At 37.6% G+C, this 22,122-nt stretch overlaps 1 protein-coding gene across 1 annotated transcript in view; it reads right to left on the bottom strand.

Moving 5' to 3' along the window:
* Window positions 1-19,913, bottom strand: part of LOC145993819 (uncharacterized) — a 31,256-nt gene extending 11,343 nt beyond the window's left edge. Inside the window, exons 1-5 of the mRNA XM_083129649.1 lie at window positions 19,707-19,913; window positions 14,277-14,426; window positions 11,328-11,463; window positions 9,200-9,354; window positions 4,563-7,167 (exon numbers count right to left, since the gene is read on the bottom strand). Coding sequence (XP_082985775.1) covers window positions 4,563-7,167; window positions 9,200-9,354; window positions 11,328-11,463; window positions 14,277-14,426; window positions 19,707-19,766 — 3,106 coding nt within the window. The 5' untranslated portion in view covers window positions 19,767-19,913. The remainder of the gene's footprint in view (window positions 1-4,562; window positions 7,168-9,199; window positions 9,355-11,327; window positions 11,464-14,276; window positions 14,427-19,706) is intronic.
* Between the last annotated feature and the right edge of the window lie 2,209 nt (window positions 19,914-22,122).

Here is a 22,122-nt window from a genome sequence, read left to right as displayed (position 1 = left end):
TGCACTACACTTTCGCAGAGTTTAATTATCCTGGAAATTTTGCAAAATGCAATCTTTCTCTTTATCTTGCACCAAAAACTGGATTTTGTGATTACATAACATATTTTTTAATATTCTGATGTAATTCTTGAACATTCTAAAGCAAATTTCTTGGTAAATTGGTGCATATAATTGGAGAAGAATATTTACACACCAATATCGTCAATATTTTGAACAAATTTTAATTATTGCAATTTTCAAGTATCTGTTATCGGTGGGAATTGATAAGAGTATCAGCATCAGTATCGGTATCAATTCAGCTCTAGATTAAACTCAAAGTTTTGAGTTCACTCTAATCAACTCAAAATTCATTTTTCCATGCAATAAAAGTGCATGGAAAAATGAACTGTGAGTTGATTACAGTGAACTATCTCTCTCTGTGTAACTGCCAAACGGATATCTTTAGATACAATGTAAAAGGTTTGAATAAAACATATATAATTTGATTCAGCATTCAAAACTATGATGACATAAAAATTTCAAAACCTTTTCTAGTATAAAAGAATGAATGTTAAGCTGGAACACTGCACATTCAAATTTCAAGACCCTTTCTAATATAAAATAAATCATTAGCAAAATATATGTTAAGTAGTTGCAACCTTGCACATTCAAAAGACCAATACAATTGAACACAATCAAGTGTAGCTGAATAGCTGATTGGTTAAAGTAGCTGCCAATGTTGTGAAAGGTCACAAGTTTGATCCCCACCATAGAAAGGATTTTAACTATTTCCTTTTATCTCATTGCACTTCTAAAGGCAATTTAGTTGTACTGGTACAACATTTGAATAATATCACATTAAAAACATTCCATCTTTGAAAGTTAGAAAACAAAAGTTTTGAAAAATTTTCAGGTATTAAATTGCTTATAATAATTTCCATGCTATATGAGATTGTTTGCATAAGTGCTATATGCACAAAAAAAATTCTCAAAGAACTCATTTATTATGTTCTTTTATCATTTAATTTTAAAACAGAATCCAATACGCAAATTTTATCCTCATCAAGGTAAGTCTGGGTTACAATGTTGCAATGGTGAAATTGCAATCAAGTTGAAATTTCATAAATCTTTAAGGCGAGGGGGGACAATTACGCACTAGTTGTGCATTTATTTCAATATCGTTGGACTGGGCGCTGCTATTTTAAAAAGGGTTTAGTATGCAAGAGAGTATGAATTTCTCTCCATGTTGAAAGTGGAAACTGTTTCTCAAGTTGATTAGTAAGCTAGACACGATGTTTGAAAAATATGATTAAAAAGTATTTACAGAATCCCATGTATTCCTTATGGTAAATTAACTTCGACTTTTCCTTGTACTATGAATTAGTTCAACGTGTCCTTTTCCGTCCATGTACTTTTCTACGTCATTGGATGTTTGATATTCCCGAGAACGAATAAAATAATGGTCCCATAAACCTAATGCATTTATCCTTGCCTCATACGGCCATCCGGGCAGTGTTTCCAAACCTGATGTGCATAAAAGAGCTACATTTCACCATTAATAGCGCTAAAGATGACTTTCAAGGAGCTAGATTAATGAAGGCTGCATAAAGTGCCTCCTAGGGTAATTTTAGGTGTCAGAGGGGTGGGGGTGCTGCTATTACCGTTAGCTTTAAAGTGATGGCAATTTATTCTTAGTTTTCACCACCTAGATTTGGCAGCATCACCCATCTCAATAATCCAATGATGTTCATATGAAATCGAAAATAAATGATTCCCGGATAATAATATTGTCATCTTTACCTTAGGCACAGTGCTATATATAAAAATACCTGGGGAGGAAAGAGGGGGTGGGTGACGCAGCCTATATATGAATATCACGTCACGTGCAAAATGTACACTCATGGCAAATTTGGTCTTTATGGGCCGGTACCAGTGGTGGCATCATGGTGGGGCAGAGGGCAGGTGCCACAGTTCACAGTCAAACGAGTGCACGAAAGAGCCAGATCTGGCTCAAAAAGAGCGAAGTTGCAACAGTGATCGGCAGCTGCCCCAGCGTGAAAAACTCAGTTAGGAGAAATTGTCCCTCCTTGCCTTAAGTTCATCAAATTTCATATTTTTAACTTGAATGGTTTCCAGGATATACTGTATTTATGCATCTGCAATGCACACCCTAGTTTTAAAACAGAAAAGCAACCAAAACTTTTACCTCATATATAAAGTGTAGCACAATTTGTTCAAGAAATGATTTCTTGGTCCGTTGGGAGAACAAGATCAAGATGAGAAGGTTTTACTGCTGCTTCAAATTGCAAGTTTTGCTGAACATACAGGAAAATTGCAACAGATCTGTGGCTCGAAAAGCATAAGATAATGGCAGAAGCAAGAAAAGAGGCTGCAGAAAGCTCCATCCAAGAAGCAGGGTTGCCATGGGAAGTGCCTATTCATGACTGTTTCATACATCAGAAATGATTTTTCAGGAAATTACAGTAAATTATTTTTGCCAATATTAGGGCTCCTGTGTGATGGTAGGTGCATACTTCATCTCTGTCAGAACCACACAGCTTTGCTCAGTGATGCAAGATGAAAATAAGTGGAAAAAATCATTGGGAACAGCCATTTCACTTGATTTCAGTAGTTGTCGAAATTATTCCATGTATAACATGCACCATAGTTTTGTTTGGGATAAAATTTTTCAAAAAGTATATGTTATTCACACATAAATACAGTAACAACCTGCTTGTTCAACTTCCACACATACGGTCTGACTGACTAACCAATGTAACATTCGTTACGTCTGCAGCTTTATTTGTTTCTGAATTATCAATAGGTCACAGGATTCAAATTATGGCCTCTCATACACAGACTAAGTAATACAAATCATTTATCTCATTTGCGAAGTTTGGTGTTCCTGCATTGCGAATTTGGATGTTTTTCGATTAATTTCGATGCCGACGCTGCATCCTCAGTTAATGATTACAGTGGGACTTTGAAACTCGGAAACATACAAATTCACAATATGAAAACATCAAATTTCATGTGTGAATACTAAAACTGCGTTTACCGCATCAATCATGAATAGATCATTTGTGTTGCATTAATCCTTAAATGCCAAGTTGTGACATATTGTCACAGCGGGTACTTGCGCCAATGCCAGCTTGTGACATATTGTTACAATGAGCTTTTTCTTGTAGTATGTGACTTTTTGGACATACTGTGACTCGGATAATGTTCGGATATACATTTTGAATTCTGCATGAGTCTTGAGGTATGTAATTAGCAATTAGTAAGGTATAATTAATTTCCTTTTTGTTATATTTGAGAGGGGGGTCCTCTGAAAAACACGTTCATTTTTTCTTGCCTTACATTTGAAAATATTTTTCTCTTCGGAAAGTATATGCAATATGTGTGCAATTTTTTCCACGATAATGAAAAACATATCAGACAATATGTAGGTACAGTTTTGTATCTTTTCTTCTTCTACCCGAAAATGGAAAATTTGCTTTTTATAACATAGCCTTATAGCCCCATGTGTACTGAACAAATAGAGGTATAATTTGTAACTCTAGCATTCTTAGTTCCAGACACATAAAATTTTAATTAAATACATGCGGAAGTTTAAAATTCGTGGCGAGTTTACCGCGAAAACACCCTCCATTGTCTAAGGGTTAACACTGACCCTGTAGTATAATGGATGGATTTTAACAACCATCCTTTACAACAGCCCATCTAGTAAATATACATTACTTTATTTGAATTCTCTGAGCTCATGGGTATTGACCAGGTGCCAGTCCTGACACTACTGGAAGTCTACTTCACTTTATGAATGTCAAAATGTAACATTAAAGCATACAGTCAAGGTCTCTTTGCGAATCAGCAGTATGAAAAATGGATAAGTCCAAACCATTGGCTAAAGGCCAAGGTTGGAATAAGGAGGAGTGGCTAACGCACAAAAGGGTGAACTATTTTAAGAGTAGTAACAACTTAAGGTTCTCCGGAAACAAGGAAAAAACAGTGAATTGTATGATCTCTCAAATATGGATAATTGACCCAGGACTAAATCTAGATCTTATGATAACCCATCATGGGCAAAGTGAGGAAACGGACTTAGGCATAAAGAGACACTGAGATCGCAATGACTTTGGGAAGGTCACTGGTAAACAAGAGAGACAGGAAGGCACTTGATCATTAAAAAAAAAAAAGTTTTGAAAACAGCAGGGGAATTGCTGCCTGACTCAGGACTGTGTCAGTCATACTTCTGAGCCAGGCAATGAGTTTCGTTAGTTAGGGTAAAGGAACTCACATTATTCTATGTATAAGTCTTGTCAAATAAATTGTAATATGAAAGAGTGTCTTTACATTTCATGCATCTAAAAGTTAGCATGTAGCGTCTCTACCCCCAAGAGTGTTACAGTAGTTTTATCAGTTTGTTCCTGTAGTGGACAGTTTCTGAGATGTCAGTACCTGATATGTACTGTAACATATACTGTAATGTGTTCCCAAGTTTGCTGATTAGTACACTACAATAAGATACATAAAAGCGAACAGCATGTTAGCTTAAAAAAAATACTGAATGCTCAATTACTTACGTTTCTTCAACTTTGATGGGGGTGGTCTTGCCCTCCTTACATCAGGAGGTGGAAATTGCCGTGGTTTCAGATCTCTTGGTGGAAATTCCCTTGGTCTTACATCTTTTGGAGGGAATTCCCTTGGTCTCGCATCTTTTGGTGGCAAATCCCTAGGATTAACACCCTTCTGAGGCAAAACCCTTGGTCTACCATCATTTGAAGGCAAAACCCTTGGTCTACCATCATTTGAAGGCAAAACCTTTGGTCTACCATCATTTGAAGGCAAAACCCTTGGTCTACCATCATTTGAAGGTAAAACTCTTGGTCTGTCATCCTTTGAAGGCAAACCTCTTGGTCTGTCATCCTTTGAAGGCAAACCTCTTGGCCTGTCATCCTTTGAAGGCAAACCTCTTGGCCTGTCATCCTTTGAAAGCAAACCTCTTGGCCTGTCATCCTTTGAAGGTAAACCTCTTGGCCTGTCATCCTTTGATGGTAAAACTCTTGGCCTGTCATCCTTTGAAGGCAAACCTCTTGACCTGTCATCCTTTGAAGGCAAACCTCTTGACCTGTCATCCTTTGAAGGCAAAACTCTTGGCCTGCCATCCTTTGAAGACATAACCCTTTGCCTATCTTCTCTTGAAGGTAAACTTTTGGGCCTGTCATCCTTCGAAGGCAAACTTCTTGGCCTGTCATCCTTCGAAGGCAAACTTCTTGGCCTGTCATCCTTCGAAGGCAAACTTCTTGGCCTGTCATCTTTTGAAGGCAAACCTCTTGCCCTGTCATCCTTTGAAGGCAAAATTCTTGGCCTTTCATCTTTGGAAGGCAAGCTTCTTGGTCTTTCATCTTTTGAAGGTAAATTTCTTGGTCTGTCATCCTTTGAAGGTAAACTTCTTGGCCTTTCTTCCTTTGAAGGTAAGTTTCTTTGTCTATCATCCCTTGGTACAATCCTAGGCTTCCCATCTTTTGGTGGTAAATTCCTGGGACGCTCATCCTTTGGAGGTAAGTCTCTTGGTCTTCCATCTTTAGGAGGCAATTTCCTTGGTCTCTCATCTTTTGGAGGCAAGTTCCTCGCTCTGGTATCATTAGGAGAATATTCTCTCGCTTGGTCACTTTTTTGTTTCTGTAAATCTCTGCAAGCTGACGCTTTGCTGTCTTTATCTGAAGGTCTCTGTTGAATTTTCATACGGTTGTTACTTAGGGAATCATCTCTACTCCTGTTATCCTTAAGAGAAGAACCTGGTGCTCGTTGTTGCATCCTTTCTGAACTACTATTTTTACTGCTTAAAGGTTTGCGAACATCCTGTTGTCTCTTGACAGCATTATTTCGCTCCCTTCCATCCCCATTATTTGGCACCTTTTCATTTCTATAATCACTAGTAGTGGCTTTAGAAGGCATGCCCCTGTTATCCCCTCCAACTTTGAATGGCCTGGAGTCTTTTCTGTCCCTGTAAGTTGTCTCCTCACTATCACTATCCCTTCTAATTGTCTTTGAAGGTTTCACACTTCTTTCTGCATCATCATAATCATCATCATCCCTATACCTGTTGTTAGGTTTTGACAATGGTGCTTTGAGTTTAGAACTTCTAGATATTTCACTTCGCCGTTCACTATCACTGTCACTGCGTTCTCTGATATCTCTAGAGGAATTTATTTTAGAACCAAAACTTCTTTTATTACCTCTATCACCACTATCACTTTCTCGGTCCCTATAATCTTCCTTATATCTCGTGTCTCTATCACATTCATCATAATCACTTTCATTAGTCCTGTAAAATCTTGACGATTCTGAAGAATTCCTTTGATCTTCATATTCTTGATCACTTGAATATCTTCTTCTAGATTTATAATCCTCCTCTTGTTCTGCTTCTTCCTCTTCCCTGTCCACTTCTTGATCTTGCGTATCTTGTTCTTCATACTCATCTTGATACCTTGGTGACTGCTCCTCTTCACGATATTTCTTCTGGGGTATTTTAAAACCTCCCTTACTTTGAATTCTATCACTTCGAGCAGTTGCATTCATTTTACTTCCTGCAGAACTGGATGGTCGGTCGTATCTTTGATCTGTCATTTCTTGCGCTTCCTTTCTGGATGACTTGTTCTCTTCTCGGTTCTTGTTTCCCGGTGGTTCCCTTCCTTTTTGGCCTTGGGGACGAGCATCGCTTGGCGGTCTCTTCCCCATCTTGGCCTTCAGGGCCTCCATTCGCCTCCTCTCCCTTTCTTGGCGACCTTCTCTCTCGCGCAAATATTCTTCCCTTTGCTTCTTCGTCATAAGTGGCAAACGTTCATCTACCTCTTCTTCTTCTTTTGATGGCTGATTCGCAGGAGCAGACTGCTGAGACTGTTTTTGCTGTGCAATCTGAAGTAGCTGAAAGTAATCCATTGGTGGTGGAGCATTGGCACGTTTCTTTGATGACTTCTTGTCCCTTTCTTCCAAATCCCTCTTTGCTTTCTTTGAATCTGGCTCGTCGTCATCATACCCCTTTGAAAGATCCCGTCTATCTGAAAAGTATTCTTTTGTTTCATCACCACCATCATCTTCTTCATTTTCTTTCTTCTTGGATTTTCTTTTTCTTCTTCCACCAGATTCTTCTTCCTCTTCTTTCAGTAGTGCCATTCTTACTCGGTCCTGTAATTAAAGTAAAGCAGTTAGATCAGTTAGTGTGGGCGGATCCATGGGGAGCGCAATATTATTATGCCTAATAGATTTTAAAGTTTGATTTATGCTCACTTTATGTTCATGAGAGGCTAAGCACAACTGAACCTACAGTTTAAATTTGGATCAGAACCACTGTGCAATATGCCTCAAAAGAGGATCAACCCCAAGACCTCTTGAGAGAATAGGCATTTGTTTCTTTATTAACTTTACTTCTCATACCTAATCGCTCAGTTTACCATGGCAATGAGAGTCATCATGATAATGACACAATAATAACCATTTCAGAAAAGTATGGAATATCAAAACAATTAACTTAGTGCCAAGTACATTTATAGGCAGTTTTTAAAAAGTTGCATTTTTTGTGAAAAAGTATGTGTTGAAAAGCACCATTCCTGAAAATTGGTTGTTGCATTGGCCCTATGGATGCTAATGTTTTGAGATAGGTAGGGAATCCCCTAAAATCACACTATATTTGAAGTAATACAAGGAGGACCTACGGGAAATTGTCCCTCTATCCCTTAAAATCCACCAGGTATAGCGAATTCTCGCTAAAGTTTGCAACTATGTAGCGCAGACCTTTCCGAGTCCCCCTACACATGCTTTGTATATGCTGCACTCTGATGCCGTAAGAATTATTGCCACTTGCATCAGTGTTCCCACAGTGAAGTGAACATCTTTGGGATATAGTGATCAACAGCCCCTTAGCTGTCAGCTCTATGCAACACCCACAGCAATTGTGTTCAATGCCCTCCATGGAAAACCAAGGTAGTCAGTGTTACCAACTATCTAGAAAAGTAATCGGACGTGAAAGAAGTCATGTCAGAGTAAATTGTGTGTAAATACTCTTTCAACAAACAAAGTATTTTTTCGAATAAATATACGTATGTGTGTGCATTTAATATGTATGTAATATAAGACATATACATGAGTGTTCACGTGCTCATGTGAACATTATCATGCAACTCCCCTGAAGCCCCCCTGCAGTCTGATTGTTGGATACACCAAAATATGCGCCTGCTCAGGGAATGCTCCCTGATAACTGATCACTAAACAACAGCACCTTCCACGACAGTAGTGCAACCACATTGGGAGTATTGCCTCCCCAACCATGGATGGAAATGAATTCAAAGAAAGGCAAACAAAGTTAAAAAAAGCAAGACTTGCAGAATCTAAGAGTAGGAGGGCAAAAGGATGCTAAAGATGGAATTAGTTTTCACATATTTCTTGCATATTTCCTCCAGACAGCCAAGGTCACCTGCAGGAGGGGCAATTGTCCCCCTTGATTTCAAATTTTGTACAAATAAAAATACATTGTGTTAAATGTTTTTCCTCGCTTCACTCTCAATATCTGCTTCTCTTGCAGTCTTGTCAAGTTCAGAGCTGGGTTTTTTTTTTGGGGGGGGGGGGGAGTTTCCTGGGAGCCAAACAATCTACATGGAAAAGATTGTAATAGAGAATGTCATGGTGCCCCATGAAATTATTTGCACCCTATTAAATCAATATTGTTTTCAGTTTGCAAAAATTTAGGTCTAAAAATTTTCTTGATCGCTTCATTCGCAATGTGATTCTTTTCTGTAATGCGTTGGAAATTACCAGAGAGAGAAGTAAGACCAACTATGTACTTCAGACTGTTGCTGCTAAACAGTTTTGTCTTACGTGCACATGAACAATTGTTTTGAGGAAATGGAGCGCATACATTTCAGAGACAATTTATGTAATTTGTGCTTTTGGTTTGTTATGAGGCGGATGAATTGTTATGAAATGTATTTAAATAATATGGGCAAAATGCCAACCCTGGTACTACAATCTCTCATGAAACAAAACATGATCATGATCATGAATAATTGCCGTATCAATTTCACGCATTTAATGTGAAATTTATAATAAATGTTCACTTTTGCGGCAGGTAAGTACCATCTGCCATTATAAAAAGAAAGCAAAGTGACAGCTTTAAAATCAAGTCACTAATGAACAACAACAAGAAATGCATACATGTACATACCTTCGTACTCTTCAAATCTTTTGAAGTCCGTTCCATTCTAGCATATTTCGGTTCTTCTGCAGGCATGCTGTTGTACTTCTCAATCATTTTTTGGTAGAATGCATCGGCTTCCTTTGAAACATATCCATAATCATCTTCATCTGGTTGATAGGCTCCTGCAAAAAATTAATTTATAATTTTATGTAATCCATGCAGGAATTTCAAGAGCAAATTAAGAAATGCAAAAATATTTCCGAACAATTATAAACATTTCAAAAATGGCAAATTAGCAATAATGAAATATAGTACTGGAACATTCTGACCTCATGGATTAGAATCAGTGCTCAAAGTGAAGGGGGGGGGGGGTGATGGTATCCCCATCCTCCAGCCAGAAAGAATTACACAAAGCATGCTCCCAGTTCTGATAAAGTCCCCATGTTAAATTATAGGAGAATACTCCACTCAGTTAGCCCTAAAGTTCCCTGCCTAACCATTTTCACTTCGAGCACTGATTAGAATTACAGACTTTGGGCAATTACGAGGGATGATCGGAAAAAAAGGCTACCTACAAAGCATATAACTTTTGCTTTATTCACTGTAACGTAACAAAAATGTATGTGTAAATTAATAACATGTTTGTCTTGTTGCAAGTTTGAGGACTTCGGATTCTGACCATGTATACATGAGAAGCGGACATTTAAAATGGTGACTCGTCTAGAAAATTGGTCAAGAGTAGATGAGGGCAGTGGTGCGGTTCCTGTGGGCCAAAAACACTACACCTGCTGACATTCATAGGCAGACTGTGGAGGTGTATGGGGAGGGGACAATTTCAAGGCAACATGTAGTGAAGTGGTGTTGTGCCTTCAAAGAAGGACGGACCAGTATTGTTAATGACAACCCTGGACACAGCGGTAGGCCCAGTACCTCAACCACTGACGTGCACTGTGCTCTTGTGGATGAGTGTATTTGTGAGGACAGAAGAACAACATTACGCTCAATATCAGCTGAGCTGGGACTACCATTTGGTTGGCTGGCCACCATTATCTGACATGTGATTATGTCAAAAGAGCTGTCTCACGGTGGCTACGAGAACTTGACGTTGATTTCTGTGCAACTGGTATGGAAAACCTCATCTACCGTTGTGACAAGTGCTTGAACAAAAAAGGTGATTACATCGAGGACTAGTGTTGAGTGCCCTCTATCATCAGGTGTGTTGATCTTCTAGCTATGTCTAACACATACGCCATCATAGGCTTTGTAACCCTTTTTTTCGATCATCCCTCATATGATAGCATCAAGATTTCAATGATCACTGGCTGTATTTTAAGATTTGGATGGCGAGATTTCATTTTTATGGACAGACTTTTTGATTGTTTAAATTGAAAAAAAAAATGACAGAGGTTGATATGCTGGATGACTATGACTATTTAGAAGACAAGAAAAACTAGTATGATGTGTTTTTGGGGGATTATGAATTAGATCCACTCATGTTCATGTGAAGTTCACCATGTTTTCCGCTTATTAATTTTTAATCAAATAATGCTTAAAGTGCTGCAGATATAGTGTTCTTAAGTACAAATAATCCACACAGCATGATCCACATCAAAATTAAACAATTAAAAAATAAGTCTTAAGCATATGCAATGAATCTGTAAAGTTTTGTGCATTCTGTTACAATGGAAATTGTTCATGTTTGGGGAATAGATGTGATTGCGTGCATCTCGTTGAGTTTGGTGTTAGAATTATGCACTTTCCGCATGAACTGAACATCAACAGCAGTCAGGCACGTCACATTTGGCTCCCGCTACTGCAACAACTTACACCAAATACACACAGCGAATATAGCAGATGAACTGGCTACACTAGCGCTCATAGCAGAATGCAGGGAAATGGAAGCCAGCCCAGCAGTGAAGCAACAAGTTCCCAAGTGCATGGTGGCCGACGGCACCAAAATCAATAGAAAAACTACAATAAAGTTTTGTGGAAAAAGTTAGAAACTTGCTTACATCTAATTAATGCAAATTGTATTAAACCTTTTTGAGGGAAGACAATTAATTCAAAGAACTCATAGTGGGAAAATTATGATCTAGGAACACCGAAATGGGACTACACTGTATTTTAATATTTGCTGGAAATTGCATCTACTTACCACCAATAGTAACAGCAGTGTTTACATTGTCCCTTGCATCATCTATTGCAGCTTTGTTGGCAGCCTTTGTTCTATGCAACATAGCCTGAACTCTCCGGTTGGCCTTACTATCCATGGCTCGGAGGGCAAGCAGCTCCTGAAAGAATGGGACAGATACAATGCAGGGGAAGTAAATTCTTTCTTTTAGCTACAACGAACAAAACAAATTACAAAAGTACCCACACTCTTCTAATATACAGGGTAATTCAAAATGAATAGTGCAACTTTACACAGTTATTATGATGTTACTATTTATGATAGAAATTCAGACAAGGCATCAATATAAGGAAAAACTCTGGGATACTCATGACTCACATTATAAAGTTTCAACATGGGAACCACGTGTAACGTGGAAAAGGTCCAAACGATAATCAAGTACTTGCTATGCAGAAGACAGCAAATCGTTGTCAACGACTTCGAAGGCACTAACAATTCGCAGTTGTAACTTTGGCAAATATTTTGGTAGGGTGCATTACTACCGAAACGCATGCAGAAATGTCCTTGCACCATTGTGATTGAATTAGTTCTCGATAGCTGCAACACACAATACGCCTTCTACTGGTTATTAGCCATTTCACAACACTGGCGATCCTGGTGGAGCATCGGCTAAGCAGAATAAGGCCGCTAAGTGGGAATAAAACTTCCAGACTTTTTCTTTATATTGATGTCTTGTCTGATTTTCTATCATAAAGAGTAACATCATAATAACTGTGTAAAGCTGCACCATTCATTTTGAATTACCCTGTAGTTTATTCTATACTGCATATTTATTCTTATATGCACCACTCACATTTCATGTGCTTCCCACCTCTGGCTACAATGAGGCAGTAAGGTAGGAGGAGTGCTCGACCAGTTACAGGTAGACAGACTGTTGCCAAAAGAAAAACAAACTTCAATTTATACTTTGCCATCTTGCCTCCAACCAATTGGCTGTTACTCACTTGTTTATCAAATTATTGTGTAAAATTTTGATATAAGTATCCTAATATATAGATAAAAAATTGAAATAAGCTCCATATAGAAACACAGAATTTTTAATATTAACTCTTTATTGGTCGCACCTGCAAAAGTACCAAGGAAAGTAACGTGCTGTATCTGTGAGATACAAGTACGGTTTTACTAACATATTCACGATTACTTTTTAAGTTTCAACTTATTTTATTTTAGTACTACATATAATAATTCTTAACCACCTTAAAAACATTTATTTAGCACTACATGTAATATTTATTGTCACCTTACAAACATTTATTTATATGTGTCACTCTGTCATTCATAGCAATCACAATCACATACCATGTTCAGTTTCCAAATTACCTTCTCTTATCTGTGCATTATCACAATCACCAACACATCCTTATCACTGATGATATTGTATTCATTGCATTCATGCTGCAGAGCATGGAATGAATAAATTTAGCATTTTTCCAAACACTAAGGCCAGCCACACACCGGATCTGACACGATGCAATGCAAAACTATGGGATACAATGCAATGAGTCACAAAGCAACACGACACTAAGAATTATTTTGTTAGTTGGCTAAAATCAGATTGCATATTTCATCCATGTACACAATAGTTCTAGGTCTGTCTTTTATAATTTAGGAAGCTGGTAATGATGCATTAAAAGTATAACAGTTTACAGCAGAATCAATGTATGAATGTGTATGTAGAATTGATGTGTCGGTTTGTGTATTATGAATTGAATATATTTCTAGCAGATACTTGGTTTGAACGTACAATATTCAATGACTACAGTTAATTGCTGGCTTCAAGTTGACCCCATTTCCAGTCTGTGCCTGAAGGGAATTGATTCACGCATGCACAGAGCATTTTGTCGCAAGCTACTCCCTGCAAGACGAAATTCCATGAACTTACGTTCTTTTGTTGGAATGTTACTTGAGGTAACTAGAGTTAAATGTTTCATCAGGCATGCAGCCATCCATAAGAGCCTCATGTTAAACCTTCCCCGAGTCGGTTTACAACAAAAATGACTTGTCGCATTGTGTTGGATCCAGTGTGTAGCTGGCCTAATAGTCCATTCCACAAGCAAGACTGTGCTACCATTAACCTGAATGAAATCAGTCGCTCTGTAACTCACAGACACAAACAACCTACTAAACCCAGACACAAAGGGACACCAGATGGAGACTCTGTGGCCATATGTATTCAGACAAAGAGAAGAAGCTACTGAGAAACTTAGAACTGCATGCCTAATCGTTTCCAAGAAGAAAAAAAAACAATCCTAGTCACATGTATCTCCCAGATACAAAGCAACCAATGGTAAAAAAGTTTAATTTACATGTAAGTAAAGGTACACTACAGTCCAGTTTAACCAAATCCCAATTAACCAAATTTCCGGGTTAACCAAAATGCTAAAAAAAGCCGTCACTTGTGTGCGACCGTGTTTTACGTGGGAGCACCGACGAAGCGCTTTTGTCTTTGGTTTGATCTAACAGTTTAGTTAACTTTATTGTTTTAGTCTTATGGCTTTTTGTACCAGAGCCTTAATGTTACTGTAATTCATGTTCTTGAGTTAAATGACTACGTATTATTGTAAGATTTTTGTTTATGCCTACACACTGAAATACATATGTACTGTATATTAAAATACTGTACTGTATATCAAAATACTGTACATAATAAAATGTATGTACTGTATATCAGAAAACCTTTATTCCGGTTTAACCGAATTTTCGTTCAACCGAAGCACCATCGGTCCCATTAAATTCGGTTAAACGGGACTGCAGTGTATATGCAAACTTTCACCTCCTCAGAAAAAAGTGCAATTGATTAAAACATATTTCCAAGTTCAAATTAAGATAAAACAAAGACACACTACTAAGTTTCAGAACTAAAACAAACACACACGAAAAAATAATACCGGAATGAGATTTATAATTTCTTACCCCTTTCTTTTTGTCTGCTTCATCTAGTTTCCTCTTTTCTTCCTCTTCTCTTTTTGCCAAAAATTTCTGCACGTTGACAGATAGTGATGATTTATTCTTCTGCTCTTTTTTGGGGGGAGCAAAAGATGACCGATAGAACCTCCTGGATTCCTAGAAAAAATGTAAGAAGTATTTAGTATCTCTCTTTTTATGCCTGTAAATTATTATCCTTCTATAAGGGGAAAGGATAATCATAACAAATATATATGCTGCAAAAGTTTGTCAACGTTCACTTTATGCTCAGATAGGAGTGGCGATGAACTGATACTGGGTGATACCAACAGACTACCAACTTTTCTATCAAATCTCCAATATACGCAAACACACACACACACACATGAAATTGGAACTTTGATTTTGCATATCTCACAGAATACTGAAAACTATCACTACCTACGAAATAATACTGATAAATAATCTGGGGCCACTAACCAATTGTACACCCTCAAAAATTTTAACTACTTCTTATTTAATCCAACAGATTTCAGTTTGTAATGGAAACAAAATTTATTTCAAGATTAAAATTTCGGTCACCACCAAACGTCTCTAATTCCCTTATTTTCGTATTTTTCACATTGATACTTACATATTCTGCATTCGTAAGGATTCTTCTATTTCGCGTTTCGTTTTTTGCAGGCAAATAATCTCAATTTTCGAAATATGGAGTATTTTTATTTTCTTCGCTTTTGCTTGCGTTACACGCGATATGGCGGAGAAATCTTGACTAGCGTAGTCCATGATCAGTGGTTATGCAGTGTTGCGACCTTCTTGATAGCAAAATATCTAGGTACTAGTATGGAGAATACGTAAGTATGAATGTGGAAAATACGAAAATAAGGGAATTAGAGACGTTTGGTGGTTACTGAAATTTTAATGATAACAACATAGGCCTTTAGCCTAAAAATAAACTTCAGTCTGCTGACGTCAGAACGCAAGGTAGCAAGAGTGTTGTGTGATAAGTGATTGAAATAAAACAAAGCAACTGAAACCATTGGCGCGTGGATAGGTTAGTAGGGCCAAGCAAAGGTTTCAATACTGAAAAAGATAGCCCCACGAACCATTGGCGCGTGGATAGGTTAGTAGGGCCACGCAAAGGTTTCAATAGTGAAAAAGATAGCCCCACGAACCATTGGCGCTAGCCCCACGAACCATTAGCGCATGGATAGGTTAGTAGGGCCACGCAAAGGTTTCAATAGTTAAAAATATAGCCCCACAAACCATTGGCGCGTGGATAGGTTAGTAGGGCCACGCAAAGGTTTCAATAGTTAAAAATATAGCCCCACGAACCATTGGCGCTAGCCCCACGAACCATTGGCGCTAGCCCCACAAACCACTGGCACGTGGATAGGTTAGTAGGGCCACGCAAAGGTTTCAATAGTGAAAAAGATAGCCCCACGAACCATTCGCGCTAGCCCCACGAACCATTGGCGCTAGCCACACGAACCATTGGTGCGTGGATAGGTTAGTAGGGCCATGCAAAGGTTTCAATAGTTAAAAATATAGCCCCACGAACCATTGGCGCTAGCCCCACAAACCACTGGCGCGTGGATAGGTTAGTAGGGCCACGCAAAGGTTTCAATAGTGAAAAAGATAGCCCCACGAACCATTGGCGCTAGCCCCACAAACCATTGGCGCGTGGATAGGTTAGTAGGGCCACGCAAAGGTTTCAATAGTTAAAAATTGGTTTCGAAAAAAATATTCGTAGCCCCACACACCATTCTCGGATAGCCCCACGAACCATTGGCGCTAGCCCCATGAACGATTCACGGATAGCCCCACGAACCATTCATAAATAGCCCCACAAACCATTCACGGATAGCCCCACAAACCATTCATGGATAGCCCCATGAACCATTCACAGATAGCCCCACGAACCATTCACGGATAGCCCCACGAACCATACATAAATAGCCCACGAACCATTCATAAATAGCCTTAGAGATACTGGGCGAAAGGGGGGGGTTATCACCCCCATCAACCTCACATTGAGCACGCCACTGATCCTGTGCACGTCTGTTGTCGCAAGTTCGTAATCAGAAATGATGAACAGTAACTCACGTTTATTTACGTTCTAGAACTGTTACACAGTTACAAAACCGCGCATTTGGAAACACTGACCGGTTGTTACGTCATGAAACGCTCGCAAATATTTGGTTCACGTAGTAGACGGACATCAAGGGAACAGCTTTCATGCATCGGAGCGACATTAATGTCGAAAATTACATGATTTATTGGCAAAAAAATTTCAACGAGTTGAAAGCAAACTTCCAAGACCTTCCTAAAGTATAAATAAACCCATTTCGGTAAGTACTTTCTCCTGTAAAATTGAAGAAATACGTTTTGGTGATACGAAAATTTTACCATTTCAAGATATGGAAACAACAAATAACAGATATTTAGCCCTGATGAGTGACCAGAATTCATTCAATTACTCACATGCTGAAGCAGTTGCATTTTTTTTAATGAAATGTCTTTGCATAACAATAAATTACTATCAGCAGCAAACCTAACACTCTTAACCTACGAAAAAACATTAAAAAAAAACTGTATCAAACCTAACACTAATAAACAAATAAAACCAATTGCATCAAAAAGAAAAACATCGTCAATAAATATACACACACACATACATTGAAAATGTCCATTTTTTGTCACATAACTGCAGGATTTGAAAATTTATTCATGAATGCATCAGTATCCATGTGACCAGCACACACATGGAAATTCTAACAGATTAAACATAACACTCCAAACTTAACAGAAATGTAAAATTACTATCAACGAAGACATCATAAATAGTACCACGACGCGTTACCGACTGAGCTACTGCGGGCATGGACAACATATTTTCTGTTGACAAATGACTGTAAGTATTGTAGACTAGTAGGAATTACTGTAGAAGTACAACACACGACTAAAAGAGAACTTTCAAATTCAAGCGCATAGACTTGCTCTTGCAAACAAAGCACCTCATGTTGCAGGAATAACATTTTATAACAAACTCCCCACACATATTAAACAAATCACTGATACATTCAACTGAAAGCAATTAAACAGTACCTAACAGACAAAGCACTATACAACCTTAATGAATTAAAGTAGTAAACTGGATCATTGAAATTACTGCATATTAATATTGAAATTTGGTAATGTATTTTTCTTTTTACAAATTTAGCATATGAGATCTGGTCTTGTATAAATTTAGCATTGTAGACGTTTTACATACCCATGGATATGGGTCAATGTATTTGGTAACGTATTTCTCTTTTTACAAATTTAGCATATGTGATCTGATCTTGTATAAATTATGTTAACTGTACTTAACAGACATATAACTGTTAACAGTATAACCCTAACTATTATTTGTACTTTTTTCTTGCATTTTTCTACTTATTGTAATTTTTTCCCATTCTGTTAACTTTAGCATAGTAAGACGTTTTCCATACCCATGGATGTGGGTCAACGGAAATCAAGAATTTATTATTACTATTATTAAGTAAATCAAAACCTTAGTAGAATGCATTTAGGGACTTTATTTTAATGCTAAGAGAACCAAACCTGGCCCGCCTAACCTAACTACGAAAGCATATGAACAAAATCTTAAGTAATCGCTAAAACTCCGCAGTATGTGTTAACAGAAGTAAATCGAAATCGAACTGTGTTAAAATTGCATTCGTAGCATGATGGAATCAGCACCAAAAATCTCAATGAAACTTGAAATTTAATATGTAAGTACAATCCAAATAACTATCCTTAAGGCAAATCAAATTTTTTAATCCTACATTAATGTCATTTCACCGGTAACAGTTCCGATTGTTTTATGATTTCTCCTAGCACAAAGACTAATTATCGTAGAATTTGGAAATCATTGTCACACAAAATTTGAACCTTCCTTAAAGTAATGAGCACTGTTTGCACTCGAAAAAAGTTATTTATGTTGACAAAAACAACCTGAAAATTACCTTATGCACTTCTCATGGACAAGATATTCTCCGTCGACAAGCGACAGTAAATATCGTAGAAGCGTGGGAATGAATGTAGAAGTAAATCAAAACCTTAGTAGAATGCATTTAGGGACTTTATTTTAATGCTAAGGGAACCAAACCTAACCTGCCTAACCTAACCACGAAACCATAAATTAAACAAAATCTTCAGTAATCGCTAAAACTCGGCAGTGTGTGTTAACAGACATACATCGAACCATGTAAAAATTGCATTTGTAGCATGATGAAATCGCAATAAAACAAAAGGAACTTGGGCCGTTATAATCTTCCTATTAATTGATATACAAATAGTTTAGCATAATCATTCCTTTTAGTGAATAAATGAAAACTAACAAACTGCATTTAGGACATTCATTATTGTGCATTATGTGCAGAAAACCTGAACTACTTAATATAATTTGCATTTGAATTTTCATTATATGGTTAATTGTGACTATGATGATGAAACTGATGACCACGCAGTCACAAAAGAAAACCCATGTTCAGGCTGGGACACGAAGCCGGAGACTGCGGTGGTGAGACTATAAGTCAGCCACTAAATACACTCAGCCACCTAGTCGATGTATGAAGCCATTGTGAAGCCATTGTTAACAACAATCACATTAGGTGGTTAGTGCTCATTTGTTTACACTGCACAAGGTATGCAACCCAAACAAGTGGAGTATTTTTGTTTTGAGTGTACTTTATGCACAGATAGGCTAATCGGGACTGGACCTACAGTTTAAAGTGGAATCGGAATCTCTGGGTATCAAACCCAGGACCCATAAATTACAAAGCGACGATGTTAACACTACACAATCGGGGAGGCCCTCGAAACAAGTGGAATTTGCACTTGTAGCGAAAAGGGTCGAGGCACAAAGATGTTGTCAAGAAATATTACCTGCTATTTATATTGTGCTAGAAATTTTGTCTTTTGTTTGGCTCATTTCAGCTGGGATGAGTATTGTGGTTGAGAATAGACACAAATCAGATGTTGCTTAATCTGCAAAAACAAGGGAGTAAAGAAAATTGGGTACAATATACAAGTTTTAAAAGCACAGCTTCCTTAACTGTGGAATATTGTATCCAATTTAATTTCTGACAGTGCTACACTGAAATGAGATTCCACATCAGGTTTATAACTGACTGTGCTAGAGAAAACTCAGTAAATTTGATAACGTATGTGTGATACTTTAGTAGCAAGCTGGTTTGTTATATTCCTTTGGATTAAATTCATGTCTGTTGTACAACATGCACACGTGTTTTATTACAACATGGTGAGTTTATTGGTTTGTCCAATATTGCAAAACATCAAATTCGTCGTTCTTATATAATTAAAATAAAGCTGATCAATACTGTTGAGAATTTATGGCAAGTTCCACCTAAGTATGACTAAACTACAGCTTACCTCACTTTGCTTGTCTTTATCATTTTTATATGCTTCATACAAAAGGCTACCAAAATCCATCTTTTATTATATACAATATCTTCTAAAAATGAAGGCATTACATGCACATTATCTATATGTGTGTCATGTTAAAAAAATCGTAATTCTATAAGCAACATCAGCAATTTGTGGCGACTTCCTCTTTCGTCTTCTTCTTCTCTTAACCTACTTTCCCCACACGCACAGATTACTTTCCTACAGTATCAGCTGTTGGGAGTTTTGTGTGGCCGTCGTCTTCTTTTTGTGGCCTATAAGTGATTTCTTGCCAGAGGTTCTAGTTGTGAGTAAGTTTTGTGTGTGGCTTCGGTACTTTGGGTAATACCATTGGGTAATACACCAGGGACGGCGACAGGGGTGGGCACGGGTGGGCAAGCGCCCACCCAAAAATTCCTGTGCCCACCCAGCCAATCAAATTCACTAAGTACATATACTTACGGATATGTGAATGTTGCAATAAATTAGTGTATTCTGGTGTTCATTACAAGCATATTTTACTAATGAATATTATCTATGCTAGAAATGTTCACATATCATCATCCCATAAAGAGCTGATTTAACTTTTTCATTAGAAAGAAAGAAGTAATTCCTAGAGATCTTGAAACAAGAAAACTGTGACCAATTGAATACTTCTATGGTTAGAAGCAGCTGGTGGGCTTAGGAGGCGCAAAATTATGCAGGGTATGGTCAAGATGAGATCAGCATTTAGGGTGAGTTTGAGGGCTGCAGCTCTTCACTGCTTTGAATAGTACCACACAAAGAATGTGAAGAAAAAAATGTAGGGGTGAGGTCTTGATGTTGTAAGCTCCAGGTCTTCACATATATAAATCTTGGCCTGTGTATGATTAAAATTATTTCTAAATAAACAAATAAAAACCTCAGCGTTGCTTCCTCCAGCAACACAATAAATTATTTCGACATTTTAATTAGATCTACATTGAAATTCCAGAAGGTTTGTCATAATCAGACAAGTTTTTGTAACATGTGCACATGTGTATGTCACAGGGTTGTTTGGATTTTTCTTTCATGATTCCTAAAAACAAAATATCCATAATGGATACTCTTTCAGTTGTATATAACAAATTTTTAATACATCCTTCGATTGTCGAGTTATTACTGGGTTGCCATGACTTACTCCCCAACCCTCGTATTAATTTTGATGTAACAGTTATGTGGGTTTGGAAAAAGCAACAGAATTATTGAATTGATAATGGGTGCCTAATTCTATTTAGAAATCCTAGTTCCACACATAAATTTTGCCTATCAGTTACGTAATCATGCGATTTTTCTTGTGATTAACTTACGTAGAATTACTCGTAAAAGAAGAAGGGGTTGGAAGGAAAGCTTTGTTTTGAGGGCGTCAGAGAACTAATCAATCACGATGAGAATGGTTTAAACTTTAGAAGCATCAGAGGTTTAGCCGAAAAGGTCAACAGAATCTGTAGATGCAGATGAAGTAAAGAAGAAAAGGTATGTCACGAAGTATTCATAAGAATTTTTTTTTATCTGTTCTAAGTCGAATTTTATGCTCAGATAGGCTAATCGAGACTAAACCTGCAGTGTACATTGTGCTTCCACCAGGGGAGGGGGCAGTAGAAACCAGAACCTCTTCATTATAAGGCGACAACGTTATGCCATTGGATAAAAAATATATACAAAAAGAACTCACGGGGAACGCGTTATGTTATCACCATAAAAGATGCGTTCACTTAAGAGTGTATATTGCCAGAGACAAATATTTGAGACTTTCGGAAAACAACGTTATTGTTCATTGAGTTAGCTGCCTTGATCCAACAATGAAACACTGTGAAATTGAAACTACCAACTCAAGTTTCGAAGTTGTATGAACTAATGCAACTCCACTTTTGAAAGAGTAACTTGTTGCTGATTTGATTGATTAGATGAAAGTGACAAATGGGGGAAAACAAATACACGCAGACATTGAAAATACAACCCCCCTCAAATTATTATTTTGACTGTGGTTCCAAGCGCCAGAGACTAGTTCGCCTGCAAGATTAAAGTTTCCAGGGTATACTGCGCAGGATAGAGGTTGACATTTGAGCGCTTTCGAAAAGGTCACGCTATACAACCCAAGTCGCCTGTGAAAAACAGATGAATTACCGGGTATAGTGATCAATTTCGATAATTTTATGTCCTACAAAATGTAAACTATTTGTTGCCTCAGTGCATGTATTCATCTAGCCATACGTGTATCACTTCTCCAGCATGAGTAACGAAGACTTAATTCAGGAAACGAATAACAACTTAGCTAACAGATTTTTCAATGTTACTTGATTATTACTTTTGGGCGATATTTTGTCAAAATAGCCTTTCATAAGCCTGGGGATACTTTATGCAGAATGAACAAAGAATTGGTTTT

The sequence above is a fragment of the Lepisma saccharinum genome, chromosome 10, assembly GCF_977018435.1.
Source record: "Lepisma saccharinum chromosome 10, izLepSacc3.1, whole genome shotgun sequence".
Lineage (NCBI taxonomy): Eukaryota > Metazoa > Arthropoda > Insecta > Zygentoma > Lepismatidae > Lepisma > Lepisma saccharinum.
The sequence above is the reverse complement of the archived record's forward strand: the minus strand, read 5'-3'. Positions and strand labels throughout refer to the sequence as shown.